Source organism: Elephantulus edwardii, unplaced genomic scaffold (genome assembly GCF_000299155.1).
Source record: "Elephantulus edwardii isolate Elephantulus edwardi_28Jun2011 unplaced genomic scaffold, EleEdw1.0 scaffold00050, whole genome shotgun sequence".
NCBI classification, from domain to species: Eukaryota; Metazoa; Chordata; class Mammalia; order Macroscelidea; family Macroscelididae; genus Elephantulus; species Elephantulus edwardii.
In genome coordinates, this window is record NW_006399800.1 from 13,323,487 (window position 1) to 13,339,907 (window position 16,421).

Sequence of the window (16,421 nt, forward strand, 5' to 3'; positions counted from 1 at the left end):
CTTTGTACTTCTGGTTAAATTTATTCCCAAGTATTTAATCTTGTGATTAGCTATTGTGAAAGGTATTGTTTCTCTTAGTTCTGGCTCTGTATTCTTTTCAATCAGGGTGTTCTTAAAGGCAAGGATGGTGAAACTCTGTCACACATACTTTGGACATGAGATTAGGAAGGACTAGTCTTTGGAAAAAGGCATCATGCTTGGAAAAGCAGAGAGTCAGTGAAAGAAAGGAAGACCTTTAATGAGATGGACTGACACAATGACTGTAACAATGGGCTCAAGGATATCAGAGATGATGAGGATGGCACTGGATAGGGCAGGGTTCAAGACTGTTATTGATATAGTTGCTATGCATCAGTCAACTGAATGGCACATAACAACATCATAAGGTAGGAAAGTCTTGAGGGAAGCATATTATACTCGGTGAGGTAGACAGTCAGTGTAAAAGAAAAAGCCTCAAAATGAAATGAACTGGCACAGTGTTTGCAAAAAAGGACTCAAGCATGACAACAAATGTCATGCTGGTAAAGGTATGTCTAGTTCTGTAGTACAAAGGTTTGTTAAGAGTTAGAATGGACTAAAGGACATCTGACAAACTAATAGTAAAGAATATGTGACTTAAAAAAAAAAAAAAAAAAAAGAATATGTGACTTGAACATTTGGCACTAAAACCTTTCTCTACCGGACCAATTTGAGATCATTAATTTGAAAGTTTACATAGGAAACCAGGCAGGTGGTGAATGTCAATGGAAGATGACACATTCAAAAAAAGGAGGGTGAGAATGGTTAGTCACAGAATCTAAATAATGTCATCAGTGTCACTGATTTTTACATGCAGAAACTACTGAATTGGTACCAGTATGTTCTGCCACGCCTATTATCAAAACAGAATTTTTAAAATCCCTCAATACAGAACCATATCCTTATTTGACAAAAGAAGACCTAAAAGTTTAATGATTTCAATAAGTAACATTTGAGCATAAAAAGGAACTTTTATGTATATAAATAACACATTATTCTGGAGTCAAAGTAATCTTCTAGGGGCATGAGACATTCAATATAATCTTCATGATGCATATTTAGCATTTGTTGAAAGATAATTTTTCTCCAGGAAGAGAAGAATAAATACACTAGCTATGAAGAACCAGAACTCATTCCTTAGGCCAAGCAATTTTTATAGATACTGAAATTTGAGAAACTGAGATCTATTTCATTTGTGGCTACTTCAAACAGGGCTTATATAACTGAAACAATCATTTAATATATAATCTAGTAGTTGCTTAATTTATTTCAAAAGATATAAAAAATTAAATGAAAAATTAGTTATATATTCCAGTCAGCTATAAATATTATAATCGGCATAACTCTATAAACAAAGCGTTAGAAACACTTAAGTGACAAAGTGGAGATCTCAGAAACTTAAATGATTATCTACTTTTAGGTTTAATAGAAGTACAATTAGTAATGTATTATCTTTAATATAATATAGAGTGCCCTGTAAGTATTAACAGTAGATGCATGCTTCAAAATTTCTATCTTGTAACACAAAATGAAAACCAAAAGAGGGAATAGTATGTTGGAGCATACAAATTAATGAATATATCATGAACAAAAAATACCTTTCTTTCTCAAGTTCTTCTAAATATCCTGTACTTTCTCTGCTCCCATTGACAAACCCTCTTCTTGGAAATGAACTCATAGGAACAGGACTGCATTCTCCTGAACGACTTGACACAGATCCTTCCCGGCTTCCAAAAGAACGGAGGGACATTTTTGATCGTAGTTTCACTCCAGGGAAATTACTGCTATCTAAGTTTAGCTCTAAATGAAAGAGAGACAAGTATTTATATAGCAATTGCTTTAACTAGTCTATAATATCCTTAATACTACTATATTTTTAAAAGATAAAATTTTAAATTCATATTATAATCTCCAAATTATAACTGACTTTAAAATACAATTAAAAATATATAACATATAAAGTATAAAACCTGAAGGAGCACTACATTATAGCAACTACTGAGCAAGAATTTATACAGTGAACAGAGGAAATCCCTATCACAAATGACAGGAGTAAGAGGCACTCCTGGTTACAGTAATTTTCACTATAGGAGGGAGAGGAAAAGATTTTAAAAAAACTATAAAGAGGTTGAGCCTAAATAGAGTTAGCTCTGGGAAGGCTTTCAAAAGGACAGTACTTTATCATTGTTATATGCTATCGAGTTGCCTGTGACTCATAGAGACCCTATGTACATTAGTTCTGAAAGCTGCCCTATCCTGAGCCAATCTTATCATCTCCAACAGGCTTAATCTCATTTCTCTAATCACCCAGTCAACCCATCTCCTCCTGGGTCTTCTTCTCCTGTGCTATCCCACTACCCTTCCAGGCATGATGTCCCTCTGAAAAACTGGTCCCTCTTGGCCCTGTGTTCAAAGTATATGAGACAGGAAGTAGCTCAGTTTCACCCTCTCCAGGACAGACCTGTATGTTCTCCCGGAAGTGTATGATATGTTCTACACTCTTCTCCAGCACTATAACTCAAATATATCAATCCTTTTATCATCCTTAGTTACTGTCCAGCTCTGTGATGTATAGCAAGTAACTATGAAGACCATGTGGCCTGGTTCAGGCGCACCTCAGTCTCCAGACTAACATTGTTGCTCTTCAGTACGCTAGACAGGTCCTTGTCAGCACACTTTCCCAATGCAACTCATCTTTTGATTTCCTGACTGCTGGTGCCAAGAGTGTTGATTGGGGAACTAAGGAAGCTGAACTTATCACAGTCTCAATTTCTTCTCCATCCATCATGCAGCTGCCAATTGGCCCAGCGGTGTGAATCTTTGCGTTCTTGATGTTAAGCTTCAATTCATATTAAAGACTACAGTTTTTGACCTTCTGCAACAAATGTCCTTTTGAGTTTCAGCAAGCAAGGTTGTGTAATCTGCATAATGAAGGTTGTTCATTAGTCTTCCTCCAATCCTGATGTCACATTCCTCCTCATAAAGTCCAGCCTTCTGAATGACCTGTTCCACATATAGATTAAAAAGATATGGAGATAAGATGCATCACTGATACACACTTTTTCTAATCCTGAACTATATAGTAGTGTTTCCCTGCTCTGTTCTGACCACTGCTTCCTGCTCCAAGTATAGGTTTAACATGAGCACAATTAAGTGTTCTGGGATTCCGATTCTTCTCATGGTTAGCCACAATTTATTGTGATCCACATCGTCAAAAGCCTTTGCAGAGTCAATGAAACACAGATAGACATCCCTCTGGTGCTCTCTGCTTTCCATCAAGATCCATTTAACATCAGCTATTATGTCCCTAATGCCTCAAACTCTTCCAAACCGAGTATGTATTTCTGGTAGTTCTCCGTCAATGTAGTATTCCAGTTGTTTCTGGATAATCTTCAGTAGGATCTTGCTTGCATGTGGTATCAGTTATAGCTGAATAATTTTCACACCTTGTACTAAGTCCTAAAATATAGATTCTGTAAAAGGATATCCTGCTTGGCTCAGAAACCTAACTAAAGTCCTGAATTTCAAATGGACAAGACCAGAAATGCACATGATCAATAAACACATATTTAGAATCAGTATGGCTAAACTTTTCCTCCAAATCCATCCCAGGCCAGGGAAAAATAAGTAGTATGTTAAAAGAAAATGAGACAAAATAGCTTCAGATTTTAAAGAAACACTGCATGGTTCAAAACTGGGAAAGGTATACGCCAGGGATGTGTCCTAACTCCATACCTTTTCAACCTGTATGCAGAACAGATTATCCGGGAGGCTGGGCTCTATGAGGAGAAGTGTGGCGTCAGGATTGGTGGAAGATCTATTAACAATTTGCATTATGCAGATGACATAACCCTGTTTGCTGAAACTGAGGAGGACCTGAAACGCTTGCTGCAGAGGGTCAAGGACTGCAGCCTTCAGTATGGATTGAGGCTCAATGTCAAGAAGACAGATTCTCACCACTGGACCAATTGGCAGCATCAGGGTGCATGGTGAAGAGACTGAGATTGTTAACAACTTCAGTCTGCTTAGCTCCATGGTTAACACTCTTAGCACCAGTAGTCAGGAAATAAAAAAACATATTTATTGCGATGGGAAAGTCAGCTGTTAGGGACCTCTCCAGGGTACTGGAGTAATGGTGTCACTCTGGAGACTAAGGTGTGTCTGATCCAGGCTATGGTCTTTGCAATCACTTGTTCTGCATCAGAGAGTTGGACAATGACTAGGAAGGACAGACGGTTAATTGATGCCTTTGAGCTCTGGTGCTGGAGAAGAGTATTGAATGGTCCATGGACTGCCAAGAAAACAAACAGATTCATCCTAGAGGGGGTTAAACCAGGCTGCTCCTTGGAGGCAAGGATTCTGGGGCTTCGTCTGACATACTTTGGACATGTTGTAAGGAGAGACAGGTCTTTGGAGAGGGACATCATGCTTAGGAGGGCGGAGGGATGGCGCAAGAGGGCAAGACCCACTATGAGGTGGACTGATTCAGTGACTGGGGTAATTAGGATGGGTGTCAGAGGCAGTGCGATTGGCACAAGATAGAGCAGGGTTTAGGGCTCTTGTACATAGGTTCGCAAGTGACTCGACAGCACATTACAACAACAATATTTTATTACCAAAAAGTAAAATTTTTTGCCTAGCTTCAATTATTAATCACTTTGCCTGCTTACATATTGAATTTTCAAGGTGGGGTTTTCCCCCCTAATCCTGCTAAAATGGTTTATTATTAGCTTAAATTATAATTTCCATCTTGAATTAAACAGAGAAGGACACGACTTCTTCAAATGAGTTAAAGGACTCAAGTCTGTAGTATAGGTCTAGTTCTTAGTTTGTCGAATGGCAATGAACCTTCAAACTAGATTAGTTTCTTTAAAGTCAGTTAAATTCCTAGCATGTTAGTGGATTTTTTTTCATATCTGTGAGAGTGGCATCTACTTCCTAAATAAAATGCCTCCAGAAACTCTATGAACTCTGATAAATAATGGTTGTAGAGGGGCTTCGGGCCTTTTGTTCATGGAGTCGCTATGAGTCGTGCTCGACTCGAAGGCAATCAACAACAAACAATAAGGCTAATAATATACTAGAACAATGGTATTGACACTCAAATCAAGAAAAGCTTCATTTCAACCTACATACTTATATTTGACAAAATGTAATTTAAAAATTCTTTAAAACACTTTAAAATGTCCAACCTTTAAGACGCTCTAATAGGTCAATCTGTCCAGAAGAAGCCATAGCTTCATCTTCAATACTTCCTTGCAGCTGTTTAAGTACTTCCTGTTAAAATAAAAGAACATGACAGTAATGTGACAAATTCTAAATAATTTCTTAACGACATGATGTAATTTCTTGTAATTTATGTATGCTGAGGAGAAAAAAGCTTTCACATCAATATGAAAACATTTTCTAAGCTGTAAAGCACTCTCTATGTATCATCTATTATTAGTCTACTCGACCACTCCGGTTGAGTCAACTCCAACTGACAGTAATATTCCATTCTGTTTCCAAGCCTGCAAATATTTACAGGACAAGACTCTCCATCTTTCCCCTGAAAAGCAGCTTGAAGATTTTGTTGGCAGCACACTGTAACACTAAACCATATCCCAAAATAGTAATGGCAGTATTTTGTGATAACTATAATTATGGAAGAGATTCTATTGTAGACACTACATAAAATATTTGGCATATAATATTTGTAGTTTTGAGAACAATATGATTATTCCCATTTTAAAACATATATATCCAGCAACTTGCCTATGCCACAGTTACATTAATAGTTAATGTTAAGAGAATTCATGTCTCTTAAATTTACAACAGAACGACAAAAAAGATCAATTTTTAAATCTTATTTATCAGCTTAGATCTTATATACCATAATTTAGCATATTTCATGAGAATACTGAATTACAGAGATATTTTTCCATCTAAATCTTTCTCTTGTTCATTTCTTCTCCAAGAATGTTAGAAACTCTTTCCTATTTTTATAATGGTGAGATGTACTGTATATTCCTTAATATAAACTTATAGTAATTTTCATATTTAAAGACAACATATCAACCTTTTCATTATGGAGAGATATCCACTATATAAAAATGATTTATAAATAACAGGAAATGGTAACTGTCAAAAAGTGAGCTAGTGCAAAGACACTCCCACTAGTTAATCTTCACAGTGATACATATATTTAAAGAAACAAAAGAAAACATCAGAACAACCAAATCCAAGATATTATGTTAACAAGAAATAGCCTATGAACACATGAGGTGACTATCAAGTCACAGATCATGCTGAATTCTGAAAATCTGGTAAACAGACACATTATGAAGGTGACTGGTATTCATACTCTGTTACTTTGAAAGTGAACAGTACTCATGTTCTTTCCACTAAACATCTGTTAGTTTGCTGTATTGTGGGAGTTTGCACGTTACTGCAATGACAGAAGCTCTGTCACCAGTATTTCAAATAACAGTAGAACTTGGACAAGCTTCCACTTCTGAAATGAACTCTATGAAAAAGTAAGTGACATCAGCATGTAACATCAGGACTGAAGTAACAACCTACATTCTGCAGATGACACAACTGTGTTTGCTGAAAGCGAAGAGGACCTGAAGCACTTATTGAAGAAGATCAAAGACTACAGCCTTCAATATGGATTACCAAAGGCCATCACAAATAGGACCAATAGGCAACATAAAAAATATATGGAGAAAAGACTGAAGTTGCAAAGGATTTAATATTACTTAAATGCACAATCAGTACCCATGAAAGTGTTGTTGTTGTTAAGTGCCGTCGAGTCACAGGCGACTCATACCGACCCTATGAAAGAGAGTCCTGGACACTTGGGTGTCTTTCTCTCTCCAGGTTCATAGGGTTTCCAGAGGCAAGCTATTACGGAAGTTGATGCCACTCCTCCTTCCAAGCTTGTTTTAATCGGGGAGCTCCACCCCACTCTCTGTCTGCATTGGTAACCAACCATTAATGCATTTGACACATTAGTGTCACAGTGTTCAGCCTCACAGCAACCACAAGGGACCACTGTATGGCACCTTGTACACCAGGGCTATGAAAGTAGCAGTCAAGAAATCAAAAGTGAGAGTGCGACTCAGAGAGAGTGATGCACGACAGTAGGAATTTGAAAGAAGGAATTTACTTTAGGATCCACAGGAGCAGAGAGCCAGCAGGAGCCTCTGTTGGTTTCATCCACCAGGCACAAGGCAGGACAGTGGGAATTTGACTGAGCTTTCTTAAGCCCTGCCAGACCCAGAGCCCCGCTGTGCGAGAGCTGCAGGGCGAGAGTTGCCGGGCGGGGCGTCAGACATCAGGAATTTGAGTGAGGACAGCTGGAATCTAAGGGAAGTCCCTGTGCGTACCCACTCTGCTCTCGTCACTGCCCAGGGAGCCTGTCCCACCCAAACCCATGCTTCAATGTCCAAGTCAACTAACTTGCCTTTAATCCAGAGTGCTTTGATCTGACCTAGCTGCAACAAGAGGCTGCTCTCACAGGCTCTGAACTGAATCTTCCCTTGGTTCAGAAATTCAGAGAGAAAGAAAGGCAAGGTAGCTGCCCTACCCTCTCCTAGAGCAGTGACTTCAGAGCAAGAACCTATCATCACCTCAGGCATGAAAAGCTCTACCATAGCAATGTCATGTAAGAAGCAGGCTATCTCATAACCTACACAAATGTAAAGCAAGATGTCACCCCCAAAAGGTGACACAGTATCAATGGATTTTCTGAGGCCAGAAAGTCTCCTGGAACTTTCTGACACAGAATTTAAAAGAATAATGAATGAATATTTTCAATGGGTGAAAAACAAACTTGAAGAATTACAGGATACTGCAAGCAAAAAGCAGGAGGAGCTTAATCCAGCATAGTGCAGAGAAAACAAATTAAACAACACTGCAAAAACAAGAAACCACAATCCAGATATGAGGTCCAATGTTTCAAATGCTGTCATCATGATCATGATGGAGGGACACATGAACAGAGTTGAATAGATGGAGCACAGAACCAGTGAAACAGTAGAATTGATCTGTTAGAGCGAAAAGCAGAATCAAAAAGGAAGGAAAAAGAAGACAACCCAAGAATAATGTGGGACACCATCAAGAGAAATAACATGTGCATTATCAGAATCCCAGAATAGAAGCAGCAAGACAAGGCACTGAAAAAGTTGTAGAAGAATTACTAGGAGAAAACTTCCAAGGCATAATAAAGAATGAGAGAATATATATTCAAGAAGCTGAGCAAACACTATATAGAATAGATACCAAAAGAAAAACACCAAGGCATATCATAGTCAAATTTTCCAGAACTAAAGATAAGCAGAGAATTCTGAAACCAGCGAGGGAGAAACAGAGTAACCTATAAGGGAGAGCAAATAAGATTAATTGCTGATTTCTCAGCAAAAACCATCCAAGCAGAAGACAGTGGAATGACATATATCAAACACTCAAAGAACACAACCTGTCAAGCAAGAATACCCCCCAAAAATTGTCCATCAAATATGAAGGAGACATTAAGATATTCCCCGAAAAACAGAACCTAAGGAAGTTTGTAAAAACAAGACCAGCATTACAGGAAACACTGAGCGATATCCTTCTTACAGAGGTGCCACAGAAAGCAGGATGGACCAAAGTAACTAGCAACACCACCAAAAAGAACTCAACAAAATGATAGCAATAATAATCACGCTGAATGTAAATGGTTTGGATGTACCACTGAAAAGAGGGAGAGTAACAGACTGGATAAAAAAAAAAACAAACCCAAACAACACCCAAATCCATCAATATGCTGTCTACAAAAGACACACCTGATAAATGAAGTTAAAGAAACACTAAAAATAAAAGGGTGGGAAAAAATATACCAAGCAAATGGCAACCAGAAAAAAGCAGGAGTAGTGACAGTAATCTCTGATAAAATAAATTTCAATGCAAAATCCATCACAAAGGACAAGGAAGGTCACTACATAATGTTGAAAGGGTCAACAGAACAATAGGACATAACAATAATAAATATCTATGCACAAAATTAAAGACCTGCAAAATACATAAAAGAAAACATTAATAAAACTGAAAAAGGAAATAAAAAACACTACTGTAGTCCTTGGAGACTTCAATACATCCCTCTCAAGAAAAGATAGCACTACCAGAAAGAACTCAACAAAGATGCAGAAGAATTAAATCACACAATAAACTAACCCAACCACATAAGATATTTATATGTTAATGCACCCCCCAAAAAGCACACTATACCTTTTTCTCCATTGTTCATGGAATGTTCTCCAGTATAGATCACATTTTAAGTCACAAGGCAAGCATCAATAAATTAAAAAACACATAAATAATATAAAGCATCTTCTCAGACCACAATGCTGATGAGGAGACCTCATCTTTTCTCCAGGAAATGTTGGCAGAATTGCACTGCTGTCCTCTGGATGTGCTCCAGAACTTATAATGTACTACACTATCAGAGCTCCTTAAATATACCCAGTTGGGTATCAAACTCCACATCTATTAGATTCACAAGAATTTGTTAAAGACTGCTAATTGAAAAACTCTTGGGTGTGGGCTCAGAATGAACATTCTGCACAATTCCCAGGTGAGGCTGATGTAGAAAATAGTATCATCAATTTGCTAATCATGGTAGTCTATGAAGGATAGCATTGCATGCAATTCTTCGTCTTTTGTTTACTATTTTTTAAACAATATGTATTAAAAAATTTAAAAGCAACACTTAAAATAATGACATGTCACAAGACATACAGAACATTTTTCAGAAAGTAATGCCATATTCTAGAGCTCAATTTTCAGATAACAGATTAGCTTGTAAAATAAACAGTATCACCCACGATCAATGTAGTACCCCTAAAGCAAAGCAGAAAATATTTACCCAAAAGCAAAGAGAAGACAAGGAGTGGAAGGTTAAGTTAAAATAAACAAAATAGACATAATGAAGATGCCGACACACTGAAAACTGTAACCAATGTCACACTAGTATGTAAAAAAGTTGTTAAATGAGAAATTCTCTACACAGATTTTGACCTTAAAAAAAGAAAATGGGGGAGGTGGGTGGACACCCACTAAAACTTAAAGCACATACAAATAATAATGTCCTTTTAAAAATAATGCCAAAAAAACAGAGCAATGATTAAAAAAATAACATCAAAAAGAGAAGACTGAGTAAACTTACAATAGTAAGGTACTGCTTAAATAAACCATAACATTGGCTGTACAAGATACTGTACAGCTATGACACAGAAACACAGTAAATGCTGTTGTTAGCAGCTACACACTAGGACTAGGCCAACAGAACTCTTTAATATATTGTTTTGTTTTTTAAAAGTACACTCTAAAATATGATTACATTGAATGCATGTTTACAAAGAACATGCAAATATAGCAAAGAATATATACAATAAACCATCATCAAGTTTCCTAGGTGACAGGATTTGAAGATAAAATGACTTTTTAAATGAGTGATTTTGTTACCTATCTGTACAAGTTGCCACTGCTAGGTACTGCTCCACTGCTTAAACTTACAGCAACTGTAGTATACAGGGTAAAACAGAATGAAACACTGCCTGATCCTGAGCCACCCTCCTAAATCACTGTTACATTTGAGTCCATTCTTGCATTCACTGTGTCAATCCATTTCAATGAAGGGTGCTACTGATTGGTTGGTATTTTTTTATCAAGGATGAACCTTTCTCCAGGAGTCTACTCCTCCTGAAGACATATCCAGAATTATGTGATGTGATCACACAATAACACACAAGCCACCACAATACCACAACTAGTTGAGTGGGTTTTGTACTTACTACCTACTTTTTAAAAATGATCAGTAAGGATTAATTTGACACTTAAGGTTCCAAGGAGCACTGGTGGTACGGTCTGCAGGGAGTTATGTTGCTAACCCAAAGGCTATGCTTCTCTGAGGCTTCAAATCCACCAGTGACTCAATGAAGAAAGAAAGAAAGATGGCAATTTCCTCTCATGTGATTTTATAGCTTTAGAAACTCAATGGAGGGTGAGCTATGAGTCAGTTTTGACTCAACATCAATGAGATTGAGTTTAAGATTTTTGTACATCCTGTTGAAAATGTATTTATACAGTTTCAATCACAAAATAAAGAAAATTATTGAACTTGAACATTTTTATTTAAAAATATAAGACCTAAATTTTCAGAATGTTTTGTATGTTTAATATGTTTTCAAGACCTGTAAAACAGTTTCCTTGCAAAGCTACAAAGTTACTCAAATTGGTATGTCCAAATTATTTTCATAAATGTTTTAACACACATTACAGTCTTGTACAATTACTTTGACTCAAGATGACCCACATTGTTCACTATTTTGCTCTTTTCTTTTTACTATTTTGCTCTTAAGAGGTTATTCTATAATGAAAAGTAACTTCAAAATACTTTCTTCTGGTTCAAATAAAACATACATAAGTTTACTGATCAAATATTTTATGAAATTTTACATGTATTTAACAAAGTGAAAATAAAAATATGTTTAATATAACCCAAAGATCTTTTCTGCTTCTCACTAATTAGCATTTATTCCCCAGTGTGATTATACTTATTTACCTATGGGTCAATTCTGGTTTGATGACACAGAATATGTTGTTGTTGCTGTTATACGCCACTCAGTTGCCCATGACTCACAGTAACCCTATACGCGATAGCTCTGAACCCTGTCCTATCCTAAGCCAGTCTCACTTAACCCTATTGCCCCAGCTATTCTGCCCAATCCATCTCATTCTGGGTCTTTCTCTACTGCTCTGTCCCTCCACCCTTCAACCATGATGCCCTTCTTCAAGGATTGGTCCCTTCTGGCAACATGCCAAAACTATGTGAGAAAGAGCTTAAAAAATCCTTGCCTCCAAGGAGAAACTTGGTTCTCTTGGCACTCCATGCTATGTTCAATACCCTTCTCCAGCATCATAACTCAAAGGCATCAATTCTTTTTCTGTCATCCTTAGTTACTGTCCAGCTCTCTGATGCATAGCAAGTAATAGCAAAGACCATGGCCTGGATCAGGCACACCTTAGCCTCAGACTGACATCATTGCTCTTTAGCACTCTGGAGAGGTCACTGACAGCAGACTTCCCCAATGCAAATCTTTTGATTTCCTGACTGCTGATGCCAAGAGTGTTGACTGTGGAGCCGAGCAAGCTGAAACTGTTAACCTCAATCTCTTCTCCATTCATCAGGTTGCTGCCAATTAACCCAGTGGTAAGAATCTGTCTTCTTGATGTTGAGTTTAAATCCATATTGAAGATAACAGTCCTCCATCTTCTGCATCAAATGCTTCAAGTCCTTCCCAGCGTTCACAAGCAAGGTTCTATCATCTGCATAACGCAGGCTGTTGATGAGTCTCCTTCCAATCTTGATGCCACATACCTCCTCATAAAGTCTACCCTCCCAGATCTGTTCTGAATACAGATTGAAAAAAGTACGGCGAAAAGACACATTCCTGATACACTCCCTAGTTCAGAACCATACAGTGTTTCTTTGCTCTGTTCTGATGACTGCCTCATGGTCCACGTAGAGGTTTCACATGAGCATAATCAAGTGTTCTACGATTCCTATTCTTCTCAAGGTTAGCCAGTTTGTTATGATCCACACAATCAAATGCCTCTGCATAGTCAATAAAGCACAGATATATATATATATATATATAAAGAAAGAAAGGAAGGAAGGAAGGAAGAAAGAAAGAAAGAAAGAAAGGCATTCTTCTGGTACTATTTGCTTTTAGCCAGGACCCATCTAACATGGGCTATAATGTCTCTATTGCCACAGCCTCTTAAATCCAGCTTATACTTCTGGTAGTTTTCTGTTAATGTACTGTTCCACTTGGTTTTGGACACTCTTCGGCAGGATTTTGCTTGTGTGTGATACTGTTTGATAATTTCCACACTCTGTCAGATCAACTATTTTGGAGACAGTAATAAATATGGATGTCTTCCAGTCAGTTGGCCAGGTAGTTGTCCTCCAGATTTCTTGGCACAACCTGGTAAGCCACGTCCAGGGCATTACCTATTTGTTAAACTTGTCAATTGGTATGCCATCAATTTCTGGGGCTTTATTTTTTCTGCCAGTTCTTTCATAGCAGCTTGAACGTCCTGCTTCATCACCATTGCCTCTTAATCATACGTTGTTTCATTAAATTCTTCTGTGTCAGCCAATTGAACAAGATATAATTTGTGCTTCATTTTTTTGTGCTGGAAGTATGATCTAAAATTTACCCTTATTTATGTTGTTATGTGCTGTCGAGTCGCCTGTGACTCATAAGCAACCCTATGTACAACAGCCCTAAACTCCGCTCTGTCCAGTGCCAATCACACTGTCTCCGACACTCCCATCCCAATTATCCCAGTCACTGAATCAATCCACCTCATAGAGGGTCTTCCCCTCCTGTGCTGTCCCTCCACCCTCCCAAGCATGATGTCCCTCTTTAAGGACCAGTCTCTCCTCACAACATGTCCAAAGTATGTTAGACGGAGCCTCAGAATCCTTGCCTCCAAGAAGTCACCCAGTTTAACCCTTTACAGGATGAATCTGTTTTCCTAGCAGTCCATGGTACTCTCAATAATCTTCTCCAGCACCACAGCTCAAAGGCATCAATTCTCCTTCTATCCTCCCTGGTCATTGTCCAACTCTCTGATGCATAACAAGTGATTGTGAAGACCATGGCCTGTATCAGATGCACCTTAGTCTCCAGAGAGACACCATTGCTCTTCAGTACTTTGGAGAGGTCCCTAACAGCAGACTTTCCCATGGCAATGCGCCTTTTAATTTCCTGGCTGCTGGTGCCAAGACTGTTGACTATGGAGCCAAGCAAACTAAAGCTGTGAACAATCTCAATCTCTTCACCATCCATTCTGATGCTGCCAATTGGTCCAGTGGTGAGAATCTTTGTACATACGTAGTTTATTCTGTCTTAATGCTGCCTAGTATTATATTATAATTATGGATAAATAAAAAGGTATCCTTTTGCCTTTTAATGAGTGCTTGGATGGTTCCCAGTTTGTGGGTATTAGAGTGTTTAAACATTATTGTAAGTATCTTAACAAATATATACACTCACTTGTCTTATCTGAGAGCTGAACTGCAAAGACAGAGAACTTAACTTCAAATGCTTCCACAAAGTAATTATTTCATGCTATCAGGAATGTATAGATTACTTTTTGCTTCATAATCTGGCCAGATTTGGCATGACCAGTTCTTCTCAAGTCTTTGGTTCATATTTTTTTTTTAATTTATTTATTTTTTTTTTATATTTGTGTGCGTGTACCGTCAAATCAGATCTGACTGGTACAGGAGGATATTGCGCCTCCTTCTCCGGCAGAGCGTCTGGTGGATTCGAACCTTGTTCCTCTGGGATTGTAGTGCAGCTTCTTGCCACTAGGCCACCAGAGCTCCCTTTGGTTCATATTTTAAACACTACATTGCCTTTTTGTCATGGTTGTTATGAAGTGCCATCAAATCAACAACTACTCACAGCTATACTATGAACAACAGATCTGAACTCTGAAATATCCTGTGCCATCCCCATAATCTGATATGCTTGAATCCACTATAACACACTGTCACTCTCTTATTGAGTCTCCCTCTCTTTCTTTGGCCCTCCACTTTTCCCATTATGAGGTCCTTTTCCAAGGACTGGTTCCACCTGACCATGTGCACAAAGTATGTGAGACAAAGTTTCACCACACTTGCCTTAAAAGAGAATGTTGGTTGCCCTTTTTCCAAAACAGACTTATATTCATGGGATATCTATTCAGTACTCTTAACACTCAAAGGCATCAATTCTTCATCTGTCATCCTTATTCACTGTACAGTTTTTAGATGTATATCAAGTAATCCAAAAGGTATCACTTGGCTCAGGTCTACTTTAGTCTTTTTTTTGGGGGGAGTGTGTGTTTTGTGGGGTGGTTTGGTTTTTTTTTTTAAAAATTTTATTTCTTTCCAACCCCTACCCCCTGCCCTTGTTCTGTGTCAGATCCGACTGGCACAAGAAGAGATTGCCCTTCTTTCTCCAGCAGAGCAACTGATGGATTTGAACGGTGCATCTTCAGGAGTGCAGCACAGCTTCTAGCCACTAGGCCACCAGAGCTCCCTTTTCTTTATTCTTCTAATGGACATCTTTGCTCTTCAGTACTTTGGAGAGATTCCTGACAGAATTCCCCAATGCAGTATGCCTTTTGACTTCTTGGCTGCTGTTAATCTGGCTGCTGATTGCGGATCCAAATAAAAGGGACTTGCTGGCAACTTCAATCTTTTCTCTATCAATCATGATTCTGCCTATTTTTGCTTTTTAATATTGAGATATAATCCATATTGAAGGCCATAGCTTTTGATCTTCTACAGAAAATGCTTCAAGTCTTCTTCACTTTCTGCAAGAAGTGTGTCATCTGCACAACCCACCAGATGGCTTGCTGAGTCTTCCTCCAACTCAATTTGTTAAGAACTTGTAGGAATTCTTTATACATATTTAATTGAGTCCTTTGTCAAATACATGTATGGCTCATATATTTTTTCACACTATACTTTTTCATTTTCTCAATTCTTCTGAAAAACATAAAAAAAAGTTTTTATAAAGTTCCATTTATTCAATTGTTTCTTTCATGTTTAGTCTTTTATGTGTGCTAAGAAATCTTATCTATCTTAAGGTTATAAAGATATTCACTTCTAGAAGCATTAACAAAATCTTTAAAAAAAAATGTACAAGTGTGGTAAATTCACAACTGTCAAATCAACCTGACACTAATTACATTAATAATTTGTGCAACCATCACTAGTACTGAGTCAAATGTGGTAATGGCTACCCATGTTGGACAGTGTTTGGTGGATCTCCCTCATAAAAACAAGCCTGGAAACAGGAGTGGCATCCACTTCCGAAATAGCTTCCCTCTGAAAACGCTATGAACTTAGAGAAATGATGAAAGTTATACAATTGTGCAGGTCTTTTGTTCATAGGGTCGCTATGAGTGGTCTACAATTCGATGGCACTTAACAACAACATCATTAGTATCAACTGCCATGCTGTGTCCTTCACCATATTCAAAAGCGTAATGAAATCTTTTGATAACAGAAAAAAAATCTTGGTTTTAATGAAACCCAATTTATGATTTCTTTTCCTTTTCATCATTTTTTTATGACAAAACAATAAATATTCTGGGGAAAAAACCATAAGGAATACATTTCATGTCTGTGGAGTAACAAAGATTTCTTAAACAGAATATTGAAAATACTCTAATTAAACGTTATATTTAAAAGACTAAAGAAATCTTCCTTCAAAGCTATTTCCTTCAAAGCAGCTTGAACTTCTTCCTTCATCACCATAGGCTCTTGCTCATATGTTATTTCTTTAAATTCCTCTGTATCTGCCAATTCCTTTCTA

The 16,421-nt window shown here is 37.7% G+C and overlaps 1 protein-coding gene across 1 annotated transcript in view; it reads right to left on the minus strand.

The window, feature by feature from the left end:
* APC (adenomatous polyposis coli) overlaps window positions 1-16,421 on the minus strand; it is a gene marked incomplete at its 3' end in the record, with an annotated part of 125,609 nt that overhangs the window by 80,034 nt on the left and 29,154 nt on the right. The window contains exons 3-4 of the mRNA XM_006886699.1: window positions 5,211-5,295; window positions 1,617-1,818 (exon numbers count right to left, since the gene is read on the minus strand). Coding sequence (XP_006886761.1) covers window positions 1,617-1,818; window positions 5,211-5,295 — 287 coding nt within the window. The remainder of the gene's footprint in view (window positions 1-1,616; window positions 1,819-5,210; window positions 5,296-16,421) is intronic.